The sequence below is a fragment of the Thunnus maccoyii genome, chromosome 5 (assembly GCF_910596095.1).
Source record: "Thunnus maccoyii chromosome 5, fThuMac1.1, whole genome shotgun sequence".
NCBI classification, from domain to species: Eukaryota; Metazoa; Chordata; class Actinopteri; order Scombriformes; family Scombridae; genus Thunnus; species Thunnus maccoyii.
In genome coordinates, this window is record NC_056537.1 from 29,132,863 (window position 1) to 29,155,867 (window position 23,005).

The following is a 23,005-nucleotide window of genomic DNA, read 5'->3' on the forward strand; positions in this document are numbered from 1 at the left end:
GCCTTCTTTAATAGAATATTTCATGCATAAATCTACGTTTTAGCAGATGTACTTTAATCTTTTATCTTCTTGCTCATTTACGGGATGAAAGACAGAAGGAAACAACCAGGTCATACTGTATAAATTTGACAGTAATCCTTCTCCATCTTCTTTTCTTCTTTTCATCTTATCTCACAACGTATCAGTGCTGGGAAAATGGAAGCTGTTATAAGAAACAATACAGAATCCTGAATACACTAACCTCTCCTCCTCTCACTCTCACTTTCTGTCCATCTCAGTGACTATGACTCCCTCAACGAGGAGGATGTGGCGGGGAACAACCAGTTGGCGTTTGACGTGGCTGAGCGACAGCTGGGCATCCAGCCAGTGACCACGGGAAAGGAGATGGCTGCGAAGGCAGAACCAGACAAGCTGCTGATGGTCCTCTACCTCTCCAAATTCTATGAGGCCTTCAGGAACTCACCATTAAATAACGATGGTCAGAATCCTTCAATACTCTCCAACCACATATGTTAGATGCTGGAAGTTAAACACCAAATTACCCATTTCTGCCAAATAGATTGTAATGGACCTTCATTGGTTTTGCATAGGGGATTGATGTTCTCTGGTTTAAGTGAAGGTGAATGCTGATAGGGAGAACTAGTAATCATTGACAAATGAATGATCACGTGGTTCCTTACATGAAATAGTTCCAAAAATAGATGTGGCTACATCAGCTGTATTGAGTTAATAATTTTTAGTAGTAGAAGCCACAATGTTTTATTGCTTAAAGGTCAGTGTGAGTAATGCTAATATCCTACTGACAGCCAACATAGTAAATGCTAATCACTGGAGCACCAGTCTGCCAGAGACTTATGAATCAACTTTTTGCTCTCATAAACTCTTAAATGTCAGGTCAGTCATCATTAAGCTCCCAAATGTAAATGAATAGGATTGAAAAGGAAAAGAAAATCAACACAACAGCAGTATAAACTATAATTTTCCAAACTACCATAGAGTTGAGTCAACACCTCTCTTACTTGCCAACCCAAAAGTCACTCCAGAATATGAAAACGGGATCCAGCCAGACAGAACAAACTGACGGGGAAGTGCCTTGGCCAGCTGTGCAGTGCACTGTTGGACACAGAACTTCACCCTAGCCACCAAGAAATGTGTAATACTATACCTAACCAAACAAAGCTGTGAAAACAGGGCTACCATTCCCTTCTTTCTCAAAAGAAAGAGAAAAATAATATGTTACAAAACCTCTGTGTAAATCACAACAAGCTGTAGGAAATGTGTGGTGTTCTAGAGATCTAGAGATTGAAGCCAGCTATAGGATAGTTTAGAGACGTTATTGTAGGTCTCTTACACAATCAGTCTTTTTGGTATTTTCAGCCAAGGTCACATTGCAATCATGGGCATTTTGGTAGTGAAGGTATCATCAGAGTACTAAATTGATCCACACCACCGTAACTCATCTCTCGTCTTTAAGTCAGTGAATAGTTACAAATAAAAAAATGACTAAAATGGCCAGATGTTATTTGTAGCTGTGGAAAAACAGGAAAAGAGATGCAGAAAGTATGTGTGAACTATAGACCCAGATGAAATGACTTTGGGTTCTGGGACTATTTATCCACTGTGTGAGCTACAGTTGCAGGTTACACAACCCTCGCTCAGTGGTCAGGTTAGTTCCTGCCAGAGACATGAATGGTATGTGTGCTATGTCTGTAGAAGCCGTATCCAGTCACTCGACGTAACTCTGGAGGCCCTCAGCTCCGGTCACACCACCGCTGTAAGCTCCAGCTTCAGCCACGTTTCCCTTAAAGTGCTTTCGTGTTAATGTGCCATAGACCTCTGCGTCACCTGCGCTGCTGTCACCACGGAGAAATCCACACCTCTGAAACGCTGGGAAAATAATTTACTTTCAGTGAGGCATTTTCACAGTCCATTTGGTGGGAATTTACTTGCTGAGCTTATAGAAGCTTGAGTGCATGGTTCAGTTATATTTAGCTTTTTTCTTATTGCTAAACCTCAGTCAGCAAACATGTCTACACAGAGTGCTATTGTACTGCAAAGGCCTTGGGTAATGTGGGTTGTTTTGCACAGTTGTATCAGTGGCTTTTCTTCAGTTTTTAATGATTAATTGATATTTAGAGTCCAAGGATGAATCCTCCTATATTGTGCTGATTGCATAACTAATTATAAGTTATGATTATTATAATTAAGTCCACTTTTCTCATACAGACTCCAGCTTAGCTAAATTTGAATGTGTTGAATTTGCGGTTTGTGTGCAAACTATTGACAATTATTTTCAAGTTTGAAGTGTTGATTTTTTTTTTTTATGGCATTATTGCATCTTTAAAATGATCCTGAAGGCATAAGGTTTATTTATATGATGAGACAATTTTGATTCCTTTACATATACTGTAGACTGGTTTGGGAGTGGCCTCATGGTGAGATGTGCACTCACATGGGCGGTACAGTACAAACCAGAGTGACTGAGGACTTATGAGGAGATCAACACGAGAAGTTGTTTTTGTGCCTCAAAGGACAGGTTCACAATTTTTCAAGTCCATTTAAAGCAAAGTCAGGTGTCCATATTAACAGTGAAAGAACTTTTCCTCGCTGTTCATACTCGCTGTCAAAAGATCCCCTTCAAATGTGCTTTCAATGTAAGTGATTAGGCAAAAATCCACAGTGTGTGCACACAGTCATTTTGTGCAAAAATGCATTTAAAAGTTGATGTGAAGCTTATATGAGGCTTCAGCAGTCTGAGTTAGTCATATCAAGTGTATATCTGACACATTTACAGTCTTTTTAGCATCAAATTCCCTCTTTGTGTTTCCTCAGACAGTGTTTCCCTGTTGAGCTGCGGTGGAAGGATAGTAACAAAAAGAGGGACTTTGGCACTAAAAAAACTGTAACGATGAAAGATATCTACTGAAGCTTCATATTCGCTTCAGATAAACTTTTAAATACATTTTGTGCACAGAAGGAGGACTTTGGTTTTTGCCCCCCATCACCAAAGGAAACCTCCCTGTCAGTTCAGAGTGCATAATTAGCTAGTAGCATCTATCAATCTGTTCAGAGCCCTAGATTTTTATAATGTGGTGGATAGTTTTGCACAGAAACTGCTGAGCATCCTTTTTACACTCACACTGTTACTGTGTTAAAGGGGAACTCCACTGATTTTACACATCAAATTCTGTTTACAGGTCTTACTACTGCATATGTGAAAAAAGTCCTATAAAGCCTTTTGTGGCACCAGGGGGAGCTGTGTAAAGTTTGACAAATTGTCTCAGGTTGGGGCTGAAGACTAAAAGTTTGAATAAGGGAGGGGGGAACAAAACCTCTGGGGGTGTGGAGTTAGAAAGAAGTGAGGTTACAGACCTTTGTAGCCTGTTCTCCCTCTCTGCTGGAGGCTAGCAGCTCCAGGCTACATTAGCCGCTACTAGCATAATACACCCTAATCTGCACAGTCAAGAGAATCAAGTCGAGTTGAATTCTGGGTAATGTAGGTGCTGGGTTTTTCTCTGGTTCTGCTGCATCAATTTTTTAAAAACCTTTTTTTTAAACTGTCCATCAGAAGTCTGACAGTGTTTTAGGAGCACAATGCTAAATCTGTGGAGAACTCTTTTAATGAACAGTGCAGATGTCTATCAGGCTCTATAATCAGGAGACAGCTGAAGGAGGCACACTGATGGCTTTGGATGGAAAATGCATCACATTGTTACGTGTATGCAAAGTCTCTGTTGATGATCCCATGCAGCTGATAAAAACAATAGTGCTGACATAGTTTTTCATGAACATAAGTTTCTCCTCTACACACTTGAGGCTTTTGAGTTTTTGTACAGCATAAGTTGGCCTATATCTAGCATCTGGCATGTCTTGTAAAACAGCAGGAATTTCATACTGTGTCATGCTAACGTTATTTTTTTCATGCTAACAGTAGTTGTTTGGGATTTAAGTTCTTTTAACTTTTGCTGCCCGTTGTTGGTCTTGGACCCAGTTACAGTTCCTTTCTCAAGAGGTAACTTTGTGTAGTCTCGGTTCGCAATTTTATTGCTAGTAGCTGCCATTTCTCACTGGAATTCCAAATGTCATGTTAGTTAGCCAGGCGTCTATCAACGTGAGGCTTGCATTTAAAAAATGTTTGGGATATGCAAGGACATTTTCCACAACAAATTCATCCTACTGGTTTCCAGCAAGTTCTTAAATGAAATGTAATTTTACATTTTTAACACTGAAAATGTGTTTTCCATCCTGCTTTGCACACATCCTCAATTGTTCCTCATTTTCCACAACAAATTCATCTTACTGGTTTCCAGCAAGTCCATAAATGAAATGTAATTTTACATTTTTAACACTGAAAATGTGTTTTCTATCCTGCTTTGCACACATCCTCAATTGTTTGTATAGTCTGACCCTACATCTATTAGACTGTTCAGTATCTTCATGTGTAATTAAGTTGTTTGAAGTACATTGTACTGAAAATAAATAAAAAAGTTTAATGTAAATTTAATGTGACTTTATATTCCAGGTTCAAGAGAACCAGACGAGAATAGTGAAGAATATTCAGCTAAAACCAGCCACACCCAGCCTCAGCCCAGGAAGAGGATACCCAGGGTATTGTGAAATACTCTTCTCATTTTTATTTCTTTTTCTGATGGTTCTCTTTGTCTCTTTCTCTGACATTCATTTGATGCTTTCATTGAGGATTAAAGTGTCAGTCTCTTCCCTCCCTCCTCATCAGCTAGCCAAGGTCTTTCCATTCATCACCAGTGCACTATTTACAGTCACTGAAGTCTTGATTAGATAAGCTACAGCTAACCTAGAGATCAAGGCACTGTTTGTAATAAACCCTAGCCATCAATCTGCACGCTGATTAAAAGCATTATTGATGTCTGCTTACATGAACAGTATATTGCATGATTGGCTTACAGTATCAACTTTAATGCTAATCAGATTAAACTGGCTCTTTGTATGTTTAAACAAGGAAGATGACTTGTAAGATAGAGCTTTGTAAGGTTCAATGGTTGCTGTGAATGAATCTTTATTGTGGTGTCCGCTGTCACAGGATGACAAGAAACTGGAAGACGACTCTGTTAACAAGAGACGACGAAAGGGCAACCACTACCTCACAGAGGTGGGTGCATCAGTACATCTTCTGTATTATTAACATATCTAATCAGTAACAAAAAAAGTGGCACAAATATAATTGGTACCTGCATTGTTCTATGAAAGAGGACCTTAATATCTATTGATATCAATCCAGAAACTGTTCCAAAACAAACATGTAACATGTAAATATAACCTTGACCTGTGTGATACAGTTTATGGCTTTAAACTACTCTTTCCTTCTCTCTCTTATATTCCCTCTGTGTTTGGTTCTGGCATCAGTTATCCTGTCACAGTGCCCCCCCTGCAGGTGAGGATGGAGAGCTGCGGGAGAACAAGGTCCGCTCCATGGCAACTCAGCTGCTGGCCAAATTTGAGGAGAACTCATCAACAACAAAGACACGCAGCAAGGTGAGAGGCAGACAGTTTGAATACCGTTGGATAAACGTTCAGACCCACATGAGTGCATCACATGGATTTATCTTTTACACAAGAACACAATTTTGGCTGTAATTTTCGCCTGCTGACTGTTTTGGTGTTATATCTTTGTTTGAGGGCTGCAACTAACAATTATTTTCATTATTGATTAAGTAGCAGATTATATTATTGGTTAATCTATTCATCACTTTGTCTATAAAATGTCAGAAAATAGTTAGAAATGCCTGTTATAATCTTTTTAAGTCAAATGAATTACTATCATGTAGTACAGTGAAAAAGTGTCAATTCCTTACATTTGAAAAGCAACCAGCAAATATTTGGCCTTTTTACTTAAAAAATGACTAACCCATAATTGACTAATCATTGCAGCTCTCTCTTTGTTTAGATCAGGAGAATCTAGTCACTGCCTCTTTTTAAAAGGTCAATCCAGACATGTGTTGAGCAGAACAATCCACACTCGTGACTAACTAACTGGCTTTAGCCTCAATATAGAGTAGATGTAATTGTAAACCCTCAGTGAAAAGCACACTGCTTGCAGGTGTTTGTTGGTTTTACTTACATTTGAGAATCATTAAAAACAGCAAAATAACCCTCTGCTATGTCTCCTTTGGACTTTGGACTATAAAGGTATAGTATATACTGCACAATTATTATTTGACAATTAAACTGAACATCTTTGGCACCAACAATTCCTTTGGGATGAATGAAGTTTGATCTGAGTTATTTTAGTGTGATCTTGGTATGTTGAGGTGAGTGAAGCTGTTCTTTTACCATCTTTGTTGAATACCTGTATTTTTCTGATGCCTTTTCTTTAACTTCCACTTCCTGAAAATATAATCTATGGTGTACTGTACCACTGAAAATAGTTTTGATGTGTTCTGTATTTGAATCTCTCAAGATCTTTTCCTTTCCTTTCCTTTCCTTTCTTTTCTTTTGCTTTCCTTTCCTGTCCTGTCCTCCTTGCATCAGTCTGACGAGGACTCGTCCAATCCATCTTTTTCTCCTCCTCTGTCTCCTGCCTCCACCCCCCCTCCTCTCTCAGATGAGGAAGAGGAGGAGGAGGAGGAGGAGGAGTATGAAAACCCTCGTTTTGCAAAGCCCAAGGATGCCCCCCCTCCTCCTCCTCGGCCTCCCCCTCGCCCCAAGTGGCAGGTACGCTCCCTTCGTCTCAGCTCTTTCTGTGGTGAATATGACTGGATGGAAACTATTGACTAACAGGAATTTTTGGCTCGTTTATTTATGACGCCTGAAACCTTGAAGATGAATCACATATGTCCTCAGTTGCTCTCTTCTTCCACATTTTTTAAAGGAGCTATGAGTTTTATTTAAGCGTTACAAATCAGTGCCACATAAATATGTAACATTTGTATAACTACCATAAATCCATATTCTGTCATTTCCTCTTGCTCCTCATTTCTTTTCCTTGTTTCCAGCCTTCCATCTACCTTCGCTTACTGGAGAATCCCACTTCTGTGGCTGAGCAAACCAGTTTCCTCTATTCCCCCAAACCCAGTCGCTCTCCTTCGCCCTCACGCTCTAAGAGCCCATTAAGCTCACCAAGCCCCAATGTTACTGAACAGCACTACCCAGAACGCACCTCTCCTGACCTAAGAACAAGTCATTTCTCTGCTTCTGCTCTGTTGGGTGTCGATCGTCCCTCCAAGAGGTCAGAGGAGGAGATGCAGCAGGTGAACAGCATGCAGTCTGACAGAAGTTATAGATGGCAGGGAAAAGCATGACACTGCATTTAAAAAAAAAAAAAAAAAAAAACTAACAATGAAGAAAAACATAAATAAAATCAGCACCTCCTGCTGTCCCTGCAGAGTAAAGCCCAGAGACTGACTACTAGAGAATTCTCCAGAAGGAGTATAAAGGATCGAGCTGTCCTCCTCTCCTCCTTGTTTCCTGGGTCCAACAAACCTCCTCCTGCTCCTCCTTCTCCTCTTTCTGAAACACAGGTTGTGTATCACACCAACCACTGTGCTTTTTCATGTTGACTAATATCACAGCAGAGAGAGACTGTAATATGCTCATGATAACTGCATAACAAGTGTGCATCTTAGACTTGAAATGAGGGCAGGTGCACGTTTACAAGAAGAATTGTTAGTATTTATTATAAGTTTTCATCTCTCTAGCTTGGTTTTCTTCCTATACTTGCATTAGCTGAGAGGTTTATTAACCATTTTGTAGTGCACTTTGCTGCTTGTCATGGTTTGCTGTCTGACATGGTTTCAAGTGTGTTTAACAACTCTACTTGGATCTTCCAATATTAAACAATGTGCATGCTGTAGGTGGTGTATTAATTGTGTTTCTGTAGATTTTGTAATCTGGATGTTTGCATTATCCAACACATTTTCCTTTCTTTGTTAGTTTATTATGTAAAAAAGTTAGATATTGAAAGAAAAGAGAACTTGGCACTTATTTATCAAGCGTCTCACAGTAGGAAATCAGACCTAACTGGCCAAAAATTCTCAGTGATACATATTTGGTCCTACTTTTTAGGTCTAGGAGTAAAAACAGTTTATTACCTCTCTGAATGTACTCCTATCTCAGCCAGTAAGAGAGCTCCACAAGTGCTTGGTTGACAGGGGATGACGTTCAGCCACAGACAGGTTTGGCAAAAAAATATATTTGTCATTGACCTTTTGTGAAAGACAAAAAAATGCTCATGCTCTTCACAAAAAGAGCCCTTGCAACTTTAAAGGCAAAGTTTGACTTTTTGAGAAATATGCTTGTTTGCTTTCTTGCCAAGAGTTTGATCCATTAAATATAAGGCTACAGCCAGTGGCCGGTTAGCTTAGCTTAGCATAAAGACAGGAAACGGGGAAACAGCTTGACTAGCTCTGTATGAAGGAAACAAAATTCACCTATCAGCACCTATAAAGCTCACTAATTAACACATTATATCTTGTTTGTTTAATCCATACACAAACCAAATTGTAAAAATGACAATTTGTGGCGTTATGGTGGGTTTAGACCGTAGGCTTATTTTTGGCCGGGTGCAGTCACTTTCCCAAGACTAACAGTGTAGAAATAATGCATTTTTCCCTCAAATGTGAGGGCACATAAGTAAACAAGGTTCCATGTTCTCTGTAGAGTGGTGCGCTGTACTGTACAATACATGTATGCTAGATGCTACAATGTTATAAGTATTATATCGGGCATTTTTGCACGACATAAAGGGGGAATTTATTTCTGCATTTCAAATTTAACATTTTCTAATATTTCAAACATTTCACAGAGTGTCAGACAACAACAATACATCATCATAATTTCTAATCTGAAAGTGTCTTAAAACCACAACTTCCCACTTTCTCCTAGAAGTAGTCCTGCTCCTCACTGAAAGCAAGTGCAGGAAGCTTCATAAAATAATCCTTTATTCTACTCTGAGGTACGAGTGTTTTTAGTGAAAGATCCTAGGAGTCACTCTGAGATGCTTGATAAATACAGGCCCTGAAATTCAGTCTTTTAGTTGATGAGATTATTTTAGTTGAGAGGAATTATTTTCTCTCTAGTTTTCTCTCTTTTTTCTGCTCAGTCTTTAACCTCCTACTGACTCTTCTTCTGTAGGTGGAACTATCTACCTCTTCCCCTCCTTCCTTGTCTCCTACTCCTCCTTCCTCTGTATCTGAGAGCTCAACCATCTACTCGATGGTCCACCCTGTCCCTGACCCCACCGCCCAGGCTGGTTTCTCCTCTGTCCCCCTTTACACTGCTGCACACAAGAACAAGAAACACTCTTCTACTCCTTCGTCTTATACTGACTCTGACAAACCAGAGGAAATCGCTCTCCATTTTGATTCCTCCACGTGCAACAAAACTTCTATTCATCTGTCTTCATCTTGCTCTGATGACAGCCAGGAGATCACGTCTCGACTTTCTGAAATTAACTGTGAAAATGGACACAGCAGCTCTTCTCCTCTTCCAGTTTCTGCGCTGCAGGAGGGAAAGTGTGCAAGAACAGGTTACAGTTCTCGAGATAATCTTGAAAACGGAAAGGAAAAGTTCCGCAAAACTGCTCATGAGACGTTTGACAACGACAAATGCGATGAAAATGGTCACGCAAAGGTAACAGATGCCATATGACATGATGCCTGGAAATTAATAACCTGCAGATACATCTAGTGTAAATATGAGTGTCTCTCCCTCAGTTTAAGATGATTATGATTATTTTTTATTATTGAGTCATGCATACAAATATACCCCGTCTGCATGAGCTTATAAATTCTTAAGCTTGAGCTTATAAAGCATATGTAATTGTAACTTATAAGAGAAATTAAATAGCCCTCCTTTCTATATTTTTCATAGGAAAGTGTTTAAGGACAGGTTCACAATTTTTAAAGTCTATCCTAAAACAACAGTCAGGAGCTCAAATGAACACTGAAACATGTTTTTCTTGCTGTAATCATTCCTCCTGTTCATACTGACCATCAGAAGATCCCTTCATAATGCACTTACAATGTAAGTGATGGGGGACAAAATTCACAGTCCAAAAATGCAAAGCAAAAATGTATTTAAAAGTTTATCTGAAGCTAATCCGAAGCTTCAGTTGTCCAAATAACTCAAATCAAGTAGATATTTTTCATCATTACAGTCTTTTTAGTGCCAAAGTCCCTCTTTTGTTACTATACTTCCACTGCAGCTCAACAAGACATACTGTCTGAGGAAACACAAAGAGGGATTTTTTTTTTTTTACTAAAAAGACTGTAACTGTAACGGTGGAAGAGATCCACTTTACTTGTCTAACTCAGACTGCTGAAGCCTCATATTATCTTCAGATAAACTTTGGAATACATTTTTACACAGAAGGGCGACTGTGGATTTTGCCATCACTTATATTGTAAGTACATTTGGAGACCTTTTATAATAGCCAGTGTGTTCAATGTTCATTTGGGCACCTGACTGTTGTTTTAAGGCAGATTTGAAAAACTGTGAAGCCATCCTCTAAAGGGTTAGATTGCAAACATTAAATTAATAGGGGAACAGGAAGAACATTTGGATTCTAATATGACTTGAATGAACTGTGTATTCTTGCACAAGTGATGTTCATACTGGTGTCCGTCTTAGTGCAATGGGAGCTGTGCTCTTGAGAACCCCAGAAGAATCGCTCACAAGTCAATTGTTCGCTCTGAGAGTTGTCCAATCGGCGTTCCAAGTTACATTAAAGAGGTATTAGTTAATAGCCTGGTTCTAATTCCATGTCCATTCATTCAATCCTTCATTTTCTGCTTCTCATCTTTCCTCTTTGTAACCCTTCTCTGTGATTTCCTCCTTCTGTTTTTGTCCTCTGACCCTCTGCGTTTCCCTGGCATTAACGTTAGCGTACAGTTGGGAAGGTATCATCAACCATAGATGCTAAAGCTCAGAAACTGGCCATCCTGTATGAGACAGACCACAGGCCCAATGCCACACCGGTAAGATGCATGTGGATGTTGCAGAGAAAAATCTAACCCAGACTTCATGGTTTTTTCTGTTTTTTCCTTTTTATGAAGGGAAAGAAATGACACATGATTACATAGTTTTCTTCTATTTCCTGACAATACAGTTTAGTCGAAGTAAAAAGCAAAGGAGGAAAAGAGCCTCCATCTTCTAGCATCCATTAAGCTTATAACAAATCTCTGAGAAAAAAGAACCTAGGCTCATTTAACATTATAGATTCATTTTATGACAAAGGATGAGATTAAAATACACTTTGTTGATTTCATATTTAAGATAAAATCATTATTTGATCCATATTATCTAACCTACAGTTTTGAACTGTTGGGTGTGTTGGATTTAAAGATCAGCACTCACTGATTTCACAGTAAATTAAAGAAAATGTTCCTGTTTTCAGCTCTGCTCCCAGATTTGACAACAGGTTATCTGCCTTTTCAGGCTCTAGTTCCCTGGCCAGGAAGGGCTCCTAAGGCTGAAGGGGTAAATTGGTTCTGCTTTGTCTCATTTCTCTGTGGTGTGTTACCATTTCACACTGCTGCAGAGCCTTGGTAGTGGTTGCATAGTGGCAGCTTATAGACGCATGCTATTATCACTAACTCAGTTACATCATGTTTAACCACTGCTTGGTTTAAAACTGCCGACTAGTGTGATAGAGCTTGTTAGTCATAGTGTAGTTAAACAAGACTAGATGATGACCAGCTTGATGCTCACACAACATGCCATATGGTAGCTTGTGATGATTGAACAATACAGTATATAACAAGTGTAAACTCGGGTCACAAATGTACTTACTTGACTAATTACGAGAATTACTTAAACAAACTTGAGTTGGGTCTAGTGAAGCAAGACTAGACAGTGGTTGACTTATAAATATGAATTCATTGAACAAGGAAATGAAAGTAAACTGCAGCAGTGTTAGTCCTTTTTTAAAGAGGTGCTCCAGCGATTTATGGCCAACGATCATTAAAGCAGCAGAGGTTGAGATATCCTGACTCTTAGTTCCTCTAAAAACCCTGGATTCTTCATTTCCCATAAACACCCACATCTTTCATACTCCACACCTCCAGTTTGTAATGTCGACTTTCTGTTATGAACTAATTTTTAAACCCAATCCCCGACAGCTGTGATGGCTTCTATCTTTGACATAATAAGGGTTATTTTCCCAGACTTAAAAGAGTCCTATAACATAGTCAGACTCACAATGGACAGTTTAAAAAGGTATCAAAACTGATGCAGAAGAACCAACCAATATTGTCTTTTTTTTATTCCCCGCATTCCTCCTCCTCATCAAAACCTGACGTCTACATCCCCCACAATGCAACTCAACGGCCAACAGATCGGTCAGAGATTCAGATGTGTTATGCTAGTAACAGCTAATGTAGCCTCAAGCAGAGATGAGGAGCGTGCTACAGAGGTTTGGTAACCTCACACTTTTATAAGCCCACAACTCTAGATTTTTTTCAGTTTCAAACTTTCAGTCCCAACATCACTTTAGCAGTTTATCAGACTTCATGCAGCTCCCTCTGGAGCCACAAAAGGCTTTGTACAACTTTTTTCACAAATGTAGCAGCACTCCCCGACACCTGTAAACAGACTTGACTTTACTTGACCTTCTTCCTGATCAGAGTTCCCCTTTTACAAGGCTGTTAAAGAGGAACTCAGTGACATTATAAAATTGGTTTCACAGGTTCACAGGCTGAGTAGGACTGATCTTCATGTGTGAAATCGGTGCAGTGCCCCTTTAAAATTCTGTGTAAGAGACCACAAGAACACCAACTGAGGGCATTTTGTCACTATAATAACATTACCTGAGTCTCATATGAGATTTCAGATACTAAATTCTTACTGGACTTTGTATGTTCTCATTTGGCCTAACTTAGAGTTGATGTGATATTTTATACTCATAGGCTTTATGATGATGTAGTTTTGAGCCTCAGGCAATCCCTGTGTATACTGATATGGATCATTCACTGCTGTAAAGTCTGTGTTCAATATAAACCATAATATTCAGATCTACTATGTTGGCTCATTTTATTGTTAACAAAAAATAGTTTTCCATGGTCAGATTGTCTAATGTGAGGTTTTCCACAGTGAGGTTTGTGGATTATCATGAGGGCTGGGACATCAATATTATTGACCTTTACTTTGAGTAAAATGAGCCGCAAAAATATTCATATACTGTATTACTATAATGTTAAGTTTTTAATGCCATGATTCAGTTTGTCAACAGCGCTTTTTTGCACAATGCATCTATACATACAACAAACTGCAAATACCTTAAAACATGAATTTATAGCAGTTATGTCAAACACTGCTTTTAACAGTTTACCTCTTTTTATGCTGCTTTCTGACTGCTGGAACATGTGACTGTTTTTCTCAGGCATCTCTTGGAAATGAACATCGATTCAAGGGGGAAAAAAAAAAAACGTCATCAAACATCTATCTAACATGTTCCGTTCTTGTCCCTCTCAGAGTGTGGTGCGTAAGGCTTTCCCTCCCGGGCTTGGTGGCAGCGATATCTGCCACTTCTGCTCCAAGCGGGTCTATGTGATGGAGAGACTGAGCACTGAGGGCTACTTCTTCCACCGCGAGTGTTTCCGCTGTGACGTCTGTAACTGCACCCTGCGTCTGGGCGGGCACGCCTTCGACTCCCAGGGGGGTACGTTTGATTCACTGTAACTATGGGTCCCTTTACCCCACATAAAACACATTGCTCTGCAGGTATAGTTTAATCACTTTGTCCTGTGAAACTTTAGAGACCTGACTTGACCTTTTTAGCCTTGTTGAAGCTCAGGTTCTACACAAAAATATATGAACGATAACTCACTTCAGTTTTTAGGTTGTCAGAGGATTAGCTGGATCATTCCAATTTTCCAATAGTTTTGTGTGTATTGGACTTTAAGCCAAGTATGTTTACAATTTTGTATTCTTCCTCCACAGCAAAGTTCTACTGCAAGATGCATTATGCCCAGCGCCAATCCAGCACTCACATGGGCAGGTTCAGGAGGAGAACGGTAAGGAACACTACAGATGTTACAAACGAGCAACAAAACTAATGAGAAAATGTAAAAACTTTAAGTGTATTTTCAGCGTGGTTCACCTGCCAAACCACCTATTTTATGTCAAACAGAAGTGCTGTTGCTCCTCCACTCGCTTGTTGTCATTTACCTGCTACATGAGGTGGACCTTAGTTCCAAGTATATATTGTTTTAATGACCATAGGATCATATGCATTCAATTATTTTACTGTAGCGCCACTTATAGGTAAAATACGATGACAATTTACAGATTGTTTAATGTCCATCCATCTGAACATGTCTGGAATTCAATGTTGCATTGTTTTGGCAGAGTTTCAGCATTTCATGTCAAAAGGCCACACCTCCAAAACTTTAGTAATCCATTATAGAAAAATTATATGAGTTTATAATTGTTTTTGGGCTACTTCAAATATAGTATGTTTTAATTTGGTGAAGATTGAATGGCAGAAATTCTAGGTGGAAATGTGAGTAGCTTACACTGGCAGCTCCGTCTCGATCCAAGAAATCCACCAATAAAAGATCTCTTTTTTTTTTTCATGAGTTATTGGCCAAAAACTCAAAATGCTTTATTACTAGTCACATGATGGCACTATTGGTATCTACTTGGATTATGTGGAGGGAAAAATTATAGGGAACCTGTGTACCAAGTAATATGTCTTAAGCATGTATATATTATTTGATATATTAGATGTGGAAGAATGTGTATGTGTGAATATGTAATAGAGGGTTATGTTGTACGTCATCAGTTTCCTTCTGTGTATCTTGATTCATTCAGGATGACCAAAGCCGCGCCACGCCGTCATCGTTGGACAGTGGGAACTACTCTGCGACAGACAGCGTCCAGATACAACCCGCAGGTACCCTGGTTTCCTTGCTTAGGCAAAGCCTGAGCTGGCCGAGGCGTGCTAGCCAGGCTGTGTGTGTGTTGCCTCGATGGCTGTTGGGAAGTGTGTGTGAGACTGTCACAGCTGCGGGGTCCCACGTCAGGAGCTACTCACATGACTATGTGTTCCTGTTTGAGCTGCTGAGCCTGGGCTGTCCCCTGCTCTGCATGATGCACGAGATGCTGGGACAGATGTACCAGGAGCCCCAGCTGGCCCAGCAGCAGCTCATCGGCCACCAGTTCACATAGGAGGGGGGAGTAACGAATGGGCTTGACTGGGTCAATGACCTGATTAGAATTTCTATCCTTGTACTGCCCAGAATGGATGAATCCAGGGTTGATAAAAAGTAATACTTTTGACACCAAATATTATCTATACTTCCTACATTCCAAGTGTCCATGGCCATTTTAATTTTGTGTTTTTGAAGACAAAAGTGTTTTAGTAAGCAACTTAAACAGTATATTATTATTATTATTATTATAAAAATGCTTCAGTTCATTAGCTTCCACTGCTCGTATTCAGTGTCTGGTGTGGCTGCACTGTGTCAAATCTGCTCTCAGTAACAGTGTACAGCACAACAGAAGGCCATTTAAAGCATACTGTCATATCATATAGGTACTCAGACTATATAGTGTATTAAAGTAATAATGGTGTATACTGAGGTGCCCAGCACTCAGATCCTCTGGTACTTGTTGATCTTCAGGGTCTCCTGGTGTTGTACCCTGTTGAATGCATCTGTGACTCACATGGGCTTGTTCCAGGCTGCTGACACTGCAGGCATATCGGTACAGATGTAAATAATTACCTTATATCACACAGTTGTAACTGTTCAATGTCAACATTTAGACAGCACAAGGTGAAATCTGTTCCGGACACATTAGAATCTATGATCCAGTGATCTTGTTTATCCCAGAGCATCTAAATGGATGGTCAATAAATGTCAGACTTTTCCCATTCTGCACTCCAGACAGGCTTAGAGGTACCTGAAAGAGTCTGTTTTGATAATATGCCAAGGACAGACCATGTGGTGTCTAATTGCAGTCTAGTAACCTGGAACATGCTCTCTGACTCTAACCTTGAAATCCATCTGGACTGTGTTGGTTTCTTTTCAGTGAACTAAATGTGTCATAAATTTCACATGTTTTTTTTTGATGTTACACTGACTCTGCATATTGCATGCTGCACCTTAACTCTGCACCACAGAGATATGCAATGGAAATGCCAAAACAGTATTTTTGAAAAAATATATAATTTCAAGAAATGTAATTGTTTTTTTTGTGGTAGATGCTAGTATTTCACTTTTGTTATGTATTGTAATAGAATGATTTTGCTTCCTAAGTTTAGGGTTCATTATTTATGGTTTTTATTTTTCACAACCAAATCTGGAAAACTGTTTTGAATATTGGAAAACAGGTGTGGATTTGATGAATTGGATTATTTAAAAAAAAAAAAAAATTGCATCACAAACACCATAGTTTAACCTCTGAAAGCCTTTTTTTTTTACCTGACTGTGCACATTACAAGAGGACCCTTATTTACTTTAAAAAGTCCATGTTCTCTTGCAACACAGAACTCAACTACTTTTAGATGCATTTGGATGTCAAATCTGGTTAAAATTCAGTTCAAAAAGGTCCAATCCTTTAATAAGAATCGTGAACATTTCTGTAGAAAATCTGTAAAAACCAAAAATGATGAGCCTTATCTATAATCATTCCAAGCTGATTTTTTTTTTTTTCATTTTCCTCAACGGTGGACATATTCCGTCCACAAAGGACTGAATATTCTTGACTCAGTGAAAATATTTCACTTTGTTGTTTTTATTTCAAAGTATTGCAGTTTTTTGTTCGTAATTTTTGATGATTTTTTGTTGCATATTCGATGTTGTAAATGCTGCCTAAGGTAAAATCAATTCTGATAGTTTGGTAAAATTGTGCAGAATTGGGGATAATTCTCAAAATGCACTGAAGCACTGACCTGTTATTTGGACAGTTCTGTCATATCAGTAATTATGTCTTATCAATACCTACCGTACTATTTCTTGTAATTCTCAGCACTCATTATGTTTTCTTTGCATCTTCCATTTTCCTTTTTCTCCCCACATCTCACATTTCCCACATTTTTTTTTTTTCCTTCAATCCATTTGTTTTTTTCACTTCATTTTGTTCAGTCTGTTTCAAGTTTCCAATGCTGCACCCTCTGATTGGCTGATTCCTGTCAGCGGGGAAGGTGACGATTGGCCGGCTTCTTTCATAAGATTTTGTCATTTGGCTTTTGCATTGGCTGCCTTTGTAGTTCCGTCCCCATCCACCTAACCCAGATTTACCAATCACAAAGCACTATGGGTTCCAAGTATGGCATGTTGTAGTCGGTGAAGGTGTTATATGTCGCATCTTTATACATGTAATAGAATTCCAAATTAATTATGATAACTAGGTTAAATTATTATAAACACAAATGCCATCATGCCTCCATGTTAAGTTAAGTTATGTTAAGTCATTAATATTTTTAGTTCCAGCATTTAAATATTAAATATTCACTTTAAATATGTATATTATTATGTGATATCATTACATATTTACATATTTGTCATTGTCAACAACATTTCATAAAAAAAAACAAGCATCATGAAAAGACCAAAACCAACAATGTGTTAGTCCGTCTCTCCTCCCTGCTACTACTCCGTCTGTTGACAAGCATACCCAAGCCTGGTGGCTCCAAAGATGTAAACTTTTAAAAATGACACACAGTATTGTTTGATTTTTATTTTTTTTTTAAAGTCTCAGTAATTTCCTAAAACAGGTGGGCACTGTACTTTTTAGCTAACGTTACGTAAACAGGAAGAAATCAGGCATTTTTTGAGGACTATTTTCAGCAGTGGATTATTACACATTTAGTGTGCTAGTGTGCATTTTCAGCAGCAGGATGTTGTATTTAGGATTGAATCAAAATAAACTACAGTGTGTGTGTGTGTGTTTATGGTAATGTAGGAACATGACACCCAGTGGAACAGTGTGACTCACTGATGTGTTTTTAATAGTTTTTGGGCAACAATGGATCTCTATGCCACAGAGGAATAAGATATGTCAGGCTTGAGATGCATTTAGATGCAGACAACACTTGGTGGTAGGATCAGTCCATTGTTGGTTTTGGTCTTTTCATGGGATTTGTTTACAATAAGAAGAATATAGAAAATCATTCACTTATCATTTAAGGTTATTCAGATGAAGTCTGAAAGCTTCCTTTGCCATCAAAGATCAGCACCACAAAATAGATGGTAAACAGCAGATTTCTGAGTTGAACTGGTGGCACACATCATGAAGTTTAGTGTGGAGATTGTCAGAAGCTTCTGACCTTTGTGTTTGTGTTAACAGTTCGATGATGCACGCATAGCACCTTTTAGTCAGTTTGTTCATCACATAATCATTCTGTTAGTTTGACGTCAGTCATAACGTTTGAGGTAACCCCACTAACACTCATGCTGTGCTGTGTTCCTCCCTAACCTCCCTAACACAAATCATCCATCTGAATGCCCCTGAGTGACTGATTTATTTTCTCTCTGATGTTCATCATCAGCAGCCCTCATTCTTCTCAGCCCAGTTTGACAGTAACGTTATGTGTCCACATGTCTGTGGTCTGTCTGTGGTTCCCTCTGTTACAGAAGGAGGCCTCCCCCCCTCAGAGCCCCTCTCCAGATCTCTCTCATGTACCTCCTAGACTTTGCTCAAGAGATCAGCAGCCCCATAGCAGCTTTTTGCACACTGCCAGATACATTTTGTTGGCTATACTGTTTCTGTTTTGTAGTTGTGTTTATGATAGGTCTCGAAGCAGCCTGCTAGCCTTGTTATTTGTTTTCCATACTGATAATTACTGTAAAATTGCTTAATTTATGATATTTATAAGCTGTAAATATATATATATACAAAAATAAATCCCTTTTGATTACATAAATTATTTGCTTCGTCGTTTGTTACCAATTAGTTGAATTTGAATAATTCCAAGAAACCATGGCTCAGACATAATTGAACAGTTGCAATGGCTACATTTTAAAAATATTTCCATATCCTTTAACCACGACATTAACAACTTCATCAAAAAAGTTCCTGTCAAAGCAAATCCTTTTCCCACCTTTGTGCTACGTTGACCTAACATCACCCACACAAATCATGTCCACAATCACAGCTTTTGTTAACTCAACAAATAACACATGCTTTGTAACATTTGATGAGAAGCTGAACAACCTTTAAGTGTGCAGTGGATTCAAAGGGAGGCACACAGCAGTGGGGTTATACAGTTTGCCCTTAATCACATGGCTTTAAAGGCTTCTGCTGCAAAAAATAAATAAATATCGTATAGCTAAATTGAATTGAATCTGACTGCAGTCAACCTGAACAGAACTGAAGTGAATCACATCTCCTGTCAGCTTCCTGATGGGCTCTGCAAGTGGGTCTTCTCTATCCTTTCTTCTGGGTTTGGTATCCACATGTTATCTGGTAAAGTTTTTTGGATGTGCAGTTTTCAAACCTTTGCTGTCACTTCACGTCACAAGCCATTCACCCTGTGGCTTTTCCTAGTCTCTTCTGACAAACATTAAACCAAAGCAAAGTGGAAACATCATTAGGTACAAGTGAAAGAGTCTCATTAATAAAAGGCTGGGGTCATCTAATGGCCAGATGTTCTCATTTCTTTGCTGTGACCAAGTGGAATCATCTTTGGAAAGATTCTGTACAATGTTGACTTCATTATTCTGTGAGTACTTAATTATGAACATGTGATGTATATTACTGTATTCATGCTTGTATGTGAATTGAGTTTAATATCATTCTGTGATGTTAGAAAACTGGAGTGGATTGCACTTTTAGACACCAGCATGTGTCATTTTCAGAAGCAGACACTATATTCACTGTGTTCACTTAACAGTTGTTATTGTATGAAAAGTACATCAGGATTCATGTGCTGCATAATAGGAATGTATTTCTTTTGTACCTGACAGCCATTCTTAGTCACACTTCACTAATTGTTTTTGCTAATATAGCGCTGCATACAAGCAGTAGAGTGATTGGTTGTTTTAAAGTAGATTTCCAATGAGACAGTATGCATGCCACAGGCTACAAGTCAGTTAATTTCCACTGTACTTTGGATATGTTAGTATTTCTTTGATGCTAGTTAATACTTAATGCCAACATATTGTTTTTATTTCCAGGTGGGGCATCCAGCTTGCATTCAGAGCAGCTTGATGACGGTCAGATAAGCATTCCTGAAGACACAGAAATGGCTGTGGAAGCTCTGGAAGCTTCCTGCATAGTAAAACCCATGGCACAAGATGCCACAGGGGCTAAGGGCCAAAACCAGGACATGACCAAAGGTCAGTATGGCTCCTGTGTGGCTTAATGTCCAAGCTCCCTTATACTGCCAAGATATACAGCACACTATATGTAAACATTGTTTATCGTTGATTGACCCTAAGGAAAGTTACTCTGTATCTCTCAACGCTATAACAAAAGCTGCTGTGCTGCACAAATGGGTTTTCAGTCCCTGTTATTGCTTGAAAACATGATATTCCCTGAGGGAGAATCTTAAACTGGCTGAACTTTAAATGGTGACCCCTCTTCGTAAGCGTGAGTGTTTGTGTTGGAGTCCCTCCCCCGGTTTTGTCTGGGTAGATCAGGGTGCGGCTGACATACTGTAGCTTTTCTCCCACACTTAGCTGAGTGTTTGTTGTTCTATCTCGGCAGCAGTTTCCCTGAACTGTACACTCTGTCCACACACATTTCTGCACATGGAGAAACAATGCAAACTCATCGGTCATAGTTTTTAAAGCTGATGCATTGGCATGAACTGGGATACTGAATTGTAGCAGAGCATATCATGGTAGAATCTGAAAATCTTAGCAATTATTAGACGATAGACATCAGAATCAACCTATTTTCCATCCAGAAATCATTTCTCTGGTATAGTGCTTTATGCTGAGTGATAATGGACCACCAGCATTAATCTAATGAACAGATGTTTTAGTTATAAAACTTATCTAGTTACACACTTACACTTAAGTTATCCTGTAGGGTTGTATAATCCTTAAAACAACATTTCCGGACTTGATCATTACTTACTAGGTTCTTATTTTCACTCCATATACTGTATATAAAAGTATGGAGGACCAGAGTCAGTGCACACACTGTCAATGGTCTGGTATCTGTGATCTTAATCAACCATTGAGCCAATATTCAAAAACTTTATAGTATTCAGTCTGCCTGTCTCTTATTTTGTGTGCATTTCCACTTTTTTGCAGATCACCGTAACACCAAACAGAATAGTCGCTGGAAACGGAAGATTAGAGCGAGTGAGTACCTCAGGTTTTTATTTAGTCTGTCTCTGCAATGCTTCTTCTCCATCTTCAATTAGATTTCCCTCCCTTGTAACTGTATCTGTATTCAGGTTTGACGGAGAACTGAAGCCCTGTGCCTGCCTGGTCTGTTTCTACGGACAACAGATCATTGTAATTTGGTTGGCTTACTTAGTTTGTGCAGTATCATCTTAGGAATACTGTGCATGTCTAAAGTCATGTTCTGTAGAATCATATGTTACAGATTTCTCAGCTACAATAGTCAATAGAGACTATATATGTGTATGTATATATATATATATGTGTGTGTGTGTGTGTATATTTACATACACTCACCAGCCACTTCATCAGGTAAACCTGAGTATAGAATGCGTGGCAGAGCTGTTGTATTAGATTGCATAAGTGTAACTAATGAAGTGGCCAGTGAGTGTATATCTAAAGATGTCCTAACATAAAGACAAGAGAAGGTATAGTGACAAAGTGCAGATTATAAACTGTTGTAATGCAGAATAGGCAACACCAGAGGTCAGTATTGTTCTCTTTTAAACACGTGGAAACTCTCGGGGGAACTCTGTGGGAGGTCTTGCAAATGTTCACTGTGTTCGCAGAGTTCTTTAGTTCCTGTGATTCACAGACCAAACATTTCTGGCGGTAGTTCTATCAACTTAGCCCTATTTTTGCAGGTGTATCAGGATGATTGTTTTGTCTAGTAACATGGTTTTTGTGCACACAGTGTGGGTTTGTCACATACCATTGGTTAGTCATGTAGAAGGCTTTCAGCTGTCTCAGTTATTTCGTATCACCTCTGTGACGTAAGGTTACTGCTTCACAGTGGGTGTATTTCAGTAGATACACCGCAACAGCTTTTGTCTGTATGCAAGTCTAAAGTTCTTTTGAATGCCTCTTTGTCTTTGTTTTCATTGCATTTTATACTGAGCCAAATAAACTGCAGCACTTGTTTTAGACTTTTTCTTGAGTTCACTTAAATAACTGAAATGAAAATAACAGCTGAACTTCTGTTCCAATAGTGCCAATAATGAAAGTCATCTTTGGGTCTGCAAAGCTGATGTATATGAGAATAACATCCTTGCTGTTGTGTCTGTGTTTGCAGCGTTCCCTCTGCTCTTCATCAAGCACTTCCAGAGAAGCTGGCCGCTAGACAGAGAGGGACCAGAGACTGTCCCTGAAGCTGACTCTGACTTTGAGGAGATCACTTCAGCAGAAAAACAAACTGTATGTTCAGTGGAATTCATTGTAAATTTCAGAACAGTCTTACCATTGAGAGCCTTGTAACTAGCAGGGTTTGGTCATGCAATGCTCAAATTGCATAGATATTTTTAAGGATTTTGTATGAATAAATGGATTTTTCCGTCCACTGATAAGATTCCTGTTCACTCAGAACTCCGAAGACAGTTGCAAGACATCTGCAGATAACCAGAATCCTTCAGAGGGAAGTGAGAAGAAAGAGCACTCGTCCACCCCAAAGAAACGCTTGATGTTATCTCTTTCTCAGAAAGAGAAGCTTCTGAACTGGGACATGCTGGTCACACCAGAAGAAACTCTGAGTAACACAGACACCGAAACCACACATCAACATAAGGACCAGGTTGAGATTTTACTTATTTGTTAATGCACCAAATTCAGTTGTTGTGCTGGAGAAGAAAAAGTCTGGACATGAAAGATTTTTCTCTTTATCTCTCACCCCTTTCTTCTACAGCATAATGCAACGGTCCAAAGACAGTGATGTGAATGAGATAAGAGGAATTATT

The 23,005-nt window shown here is 39.0% G+C and overlaps 1 protein-coding gene across 2 annotated transcripts in view; it reads left to right on the forward strand.

The window, feature by feature from the left end:
- Positions 1–23,005, forward strand: part of mical2b (microtubule associated monooxygenase, calponin and LIM domain containing 2b) — a 67,602-nt gene that overhangs the window by 36,316 nt on the left and 8,281 nt on the right. The window contains exons 13-29 of one of the 2 annotated variants that reach the window (XM_042411181.1): positions 279–478; positions 4,523–4,608; positions 5,060–5,128; positions 5,383–5,511; positions 6,508–6,690; positions 6,972–7,226; positions 7,362–7,496; positions 9,109–9,606; positions 10,606–10,707; positions 10,860–10,952; positions 13,447–13,633; positions 13,915–13,988; positions 14,788–14,869; positions 20,097–20,258; positions 21,183–21,233; positions 22,348–22,469; positions 22,636–22,842. In XM_042411181.1, coding sequence (XP_042267115.1) covers positions 279–478; positions 4,523–4,608; positions 5,060–5,128; positions 5,383–5,511; positions 6,508–6,690; positions 6,972–7,226; positions 7,362–7,496; positions 9,109–9,606; positions 10,606–10,707; positions 10,860–10,952; positions 13,447–13,633; positions 13,915–13,988; positions 14,788–14,869; positions 20,097–20,258; positions 21,183–21,233; positions 22,348–22,469; positions 22,636–22,842 — 2,635 coding nt within the window. The remainder of the gene's footprint in view (positions 1–278; positions 479–4,522; positions 4,609–5,059; positions 5,129–5,382; positions 5,512–6,507; positions 6,691–6,971; positions 7,227–7,361; positions 7,497–9,108; positions 9,607–10,605; positions 10,708–10,859; positions 10,953–13,446; positions 13,634–13,914; positions 13,989–14,787; positions 14,870–20,096; positions 20,259–21,182; positions 21,234–22,347; positions 22,470–22,635; positions 22,843–23,005) is intronic. The other variant, XM_042411182.1, reaches the window with a different exon arrangement.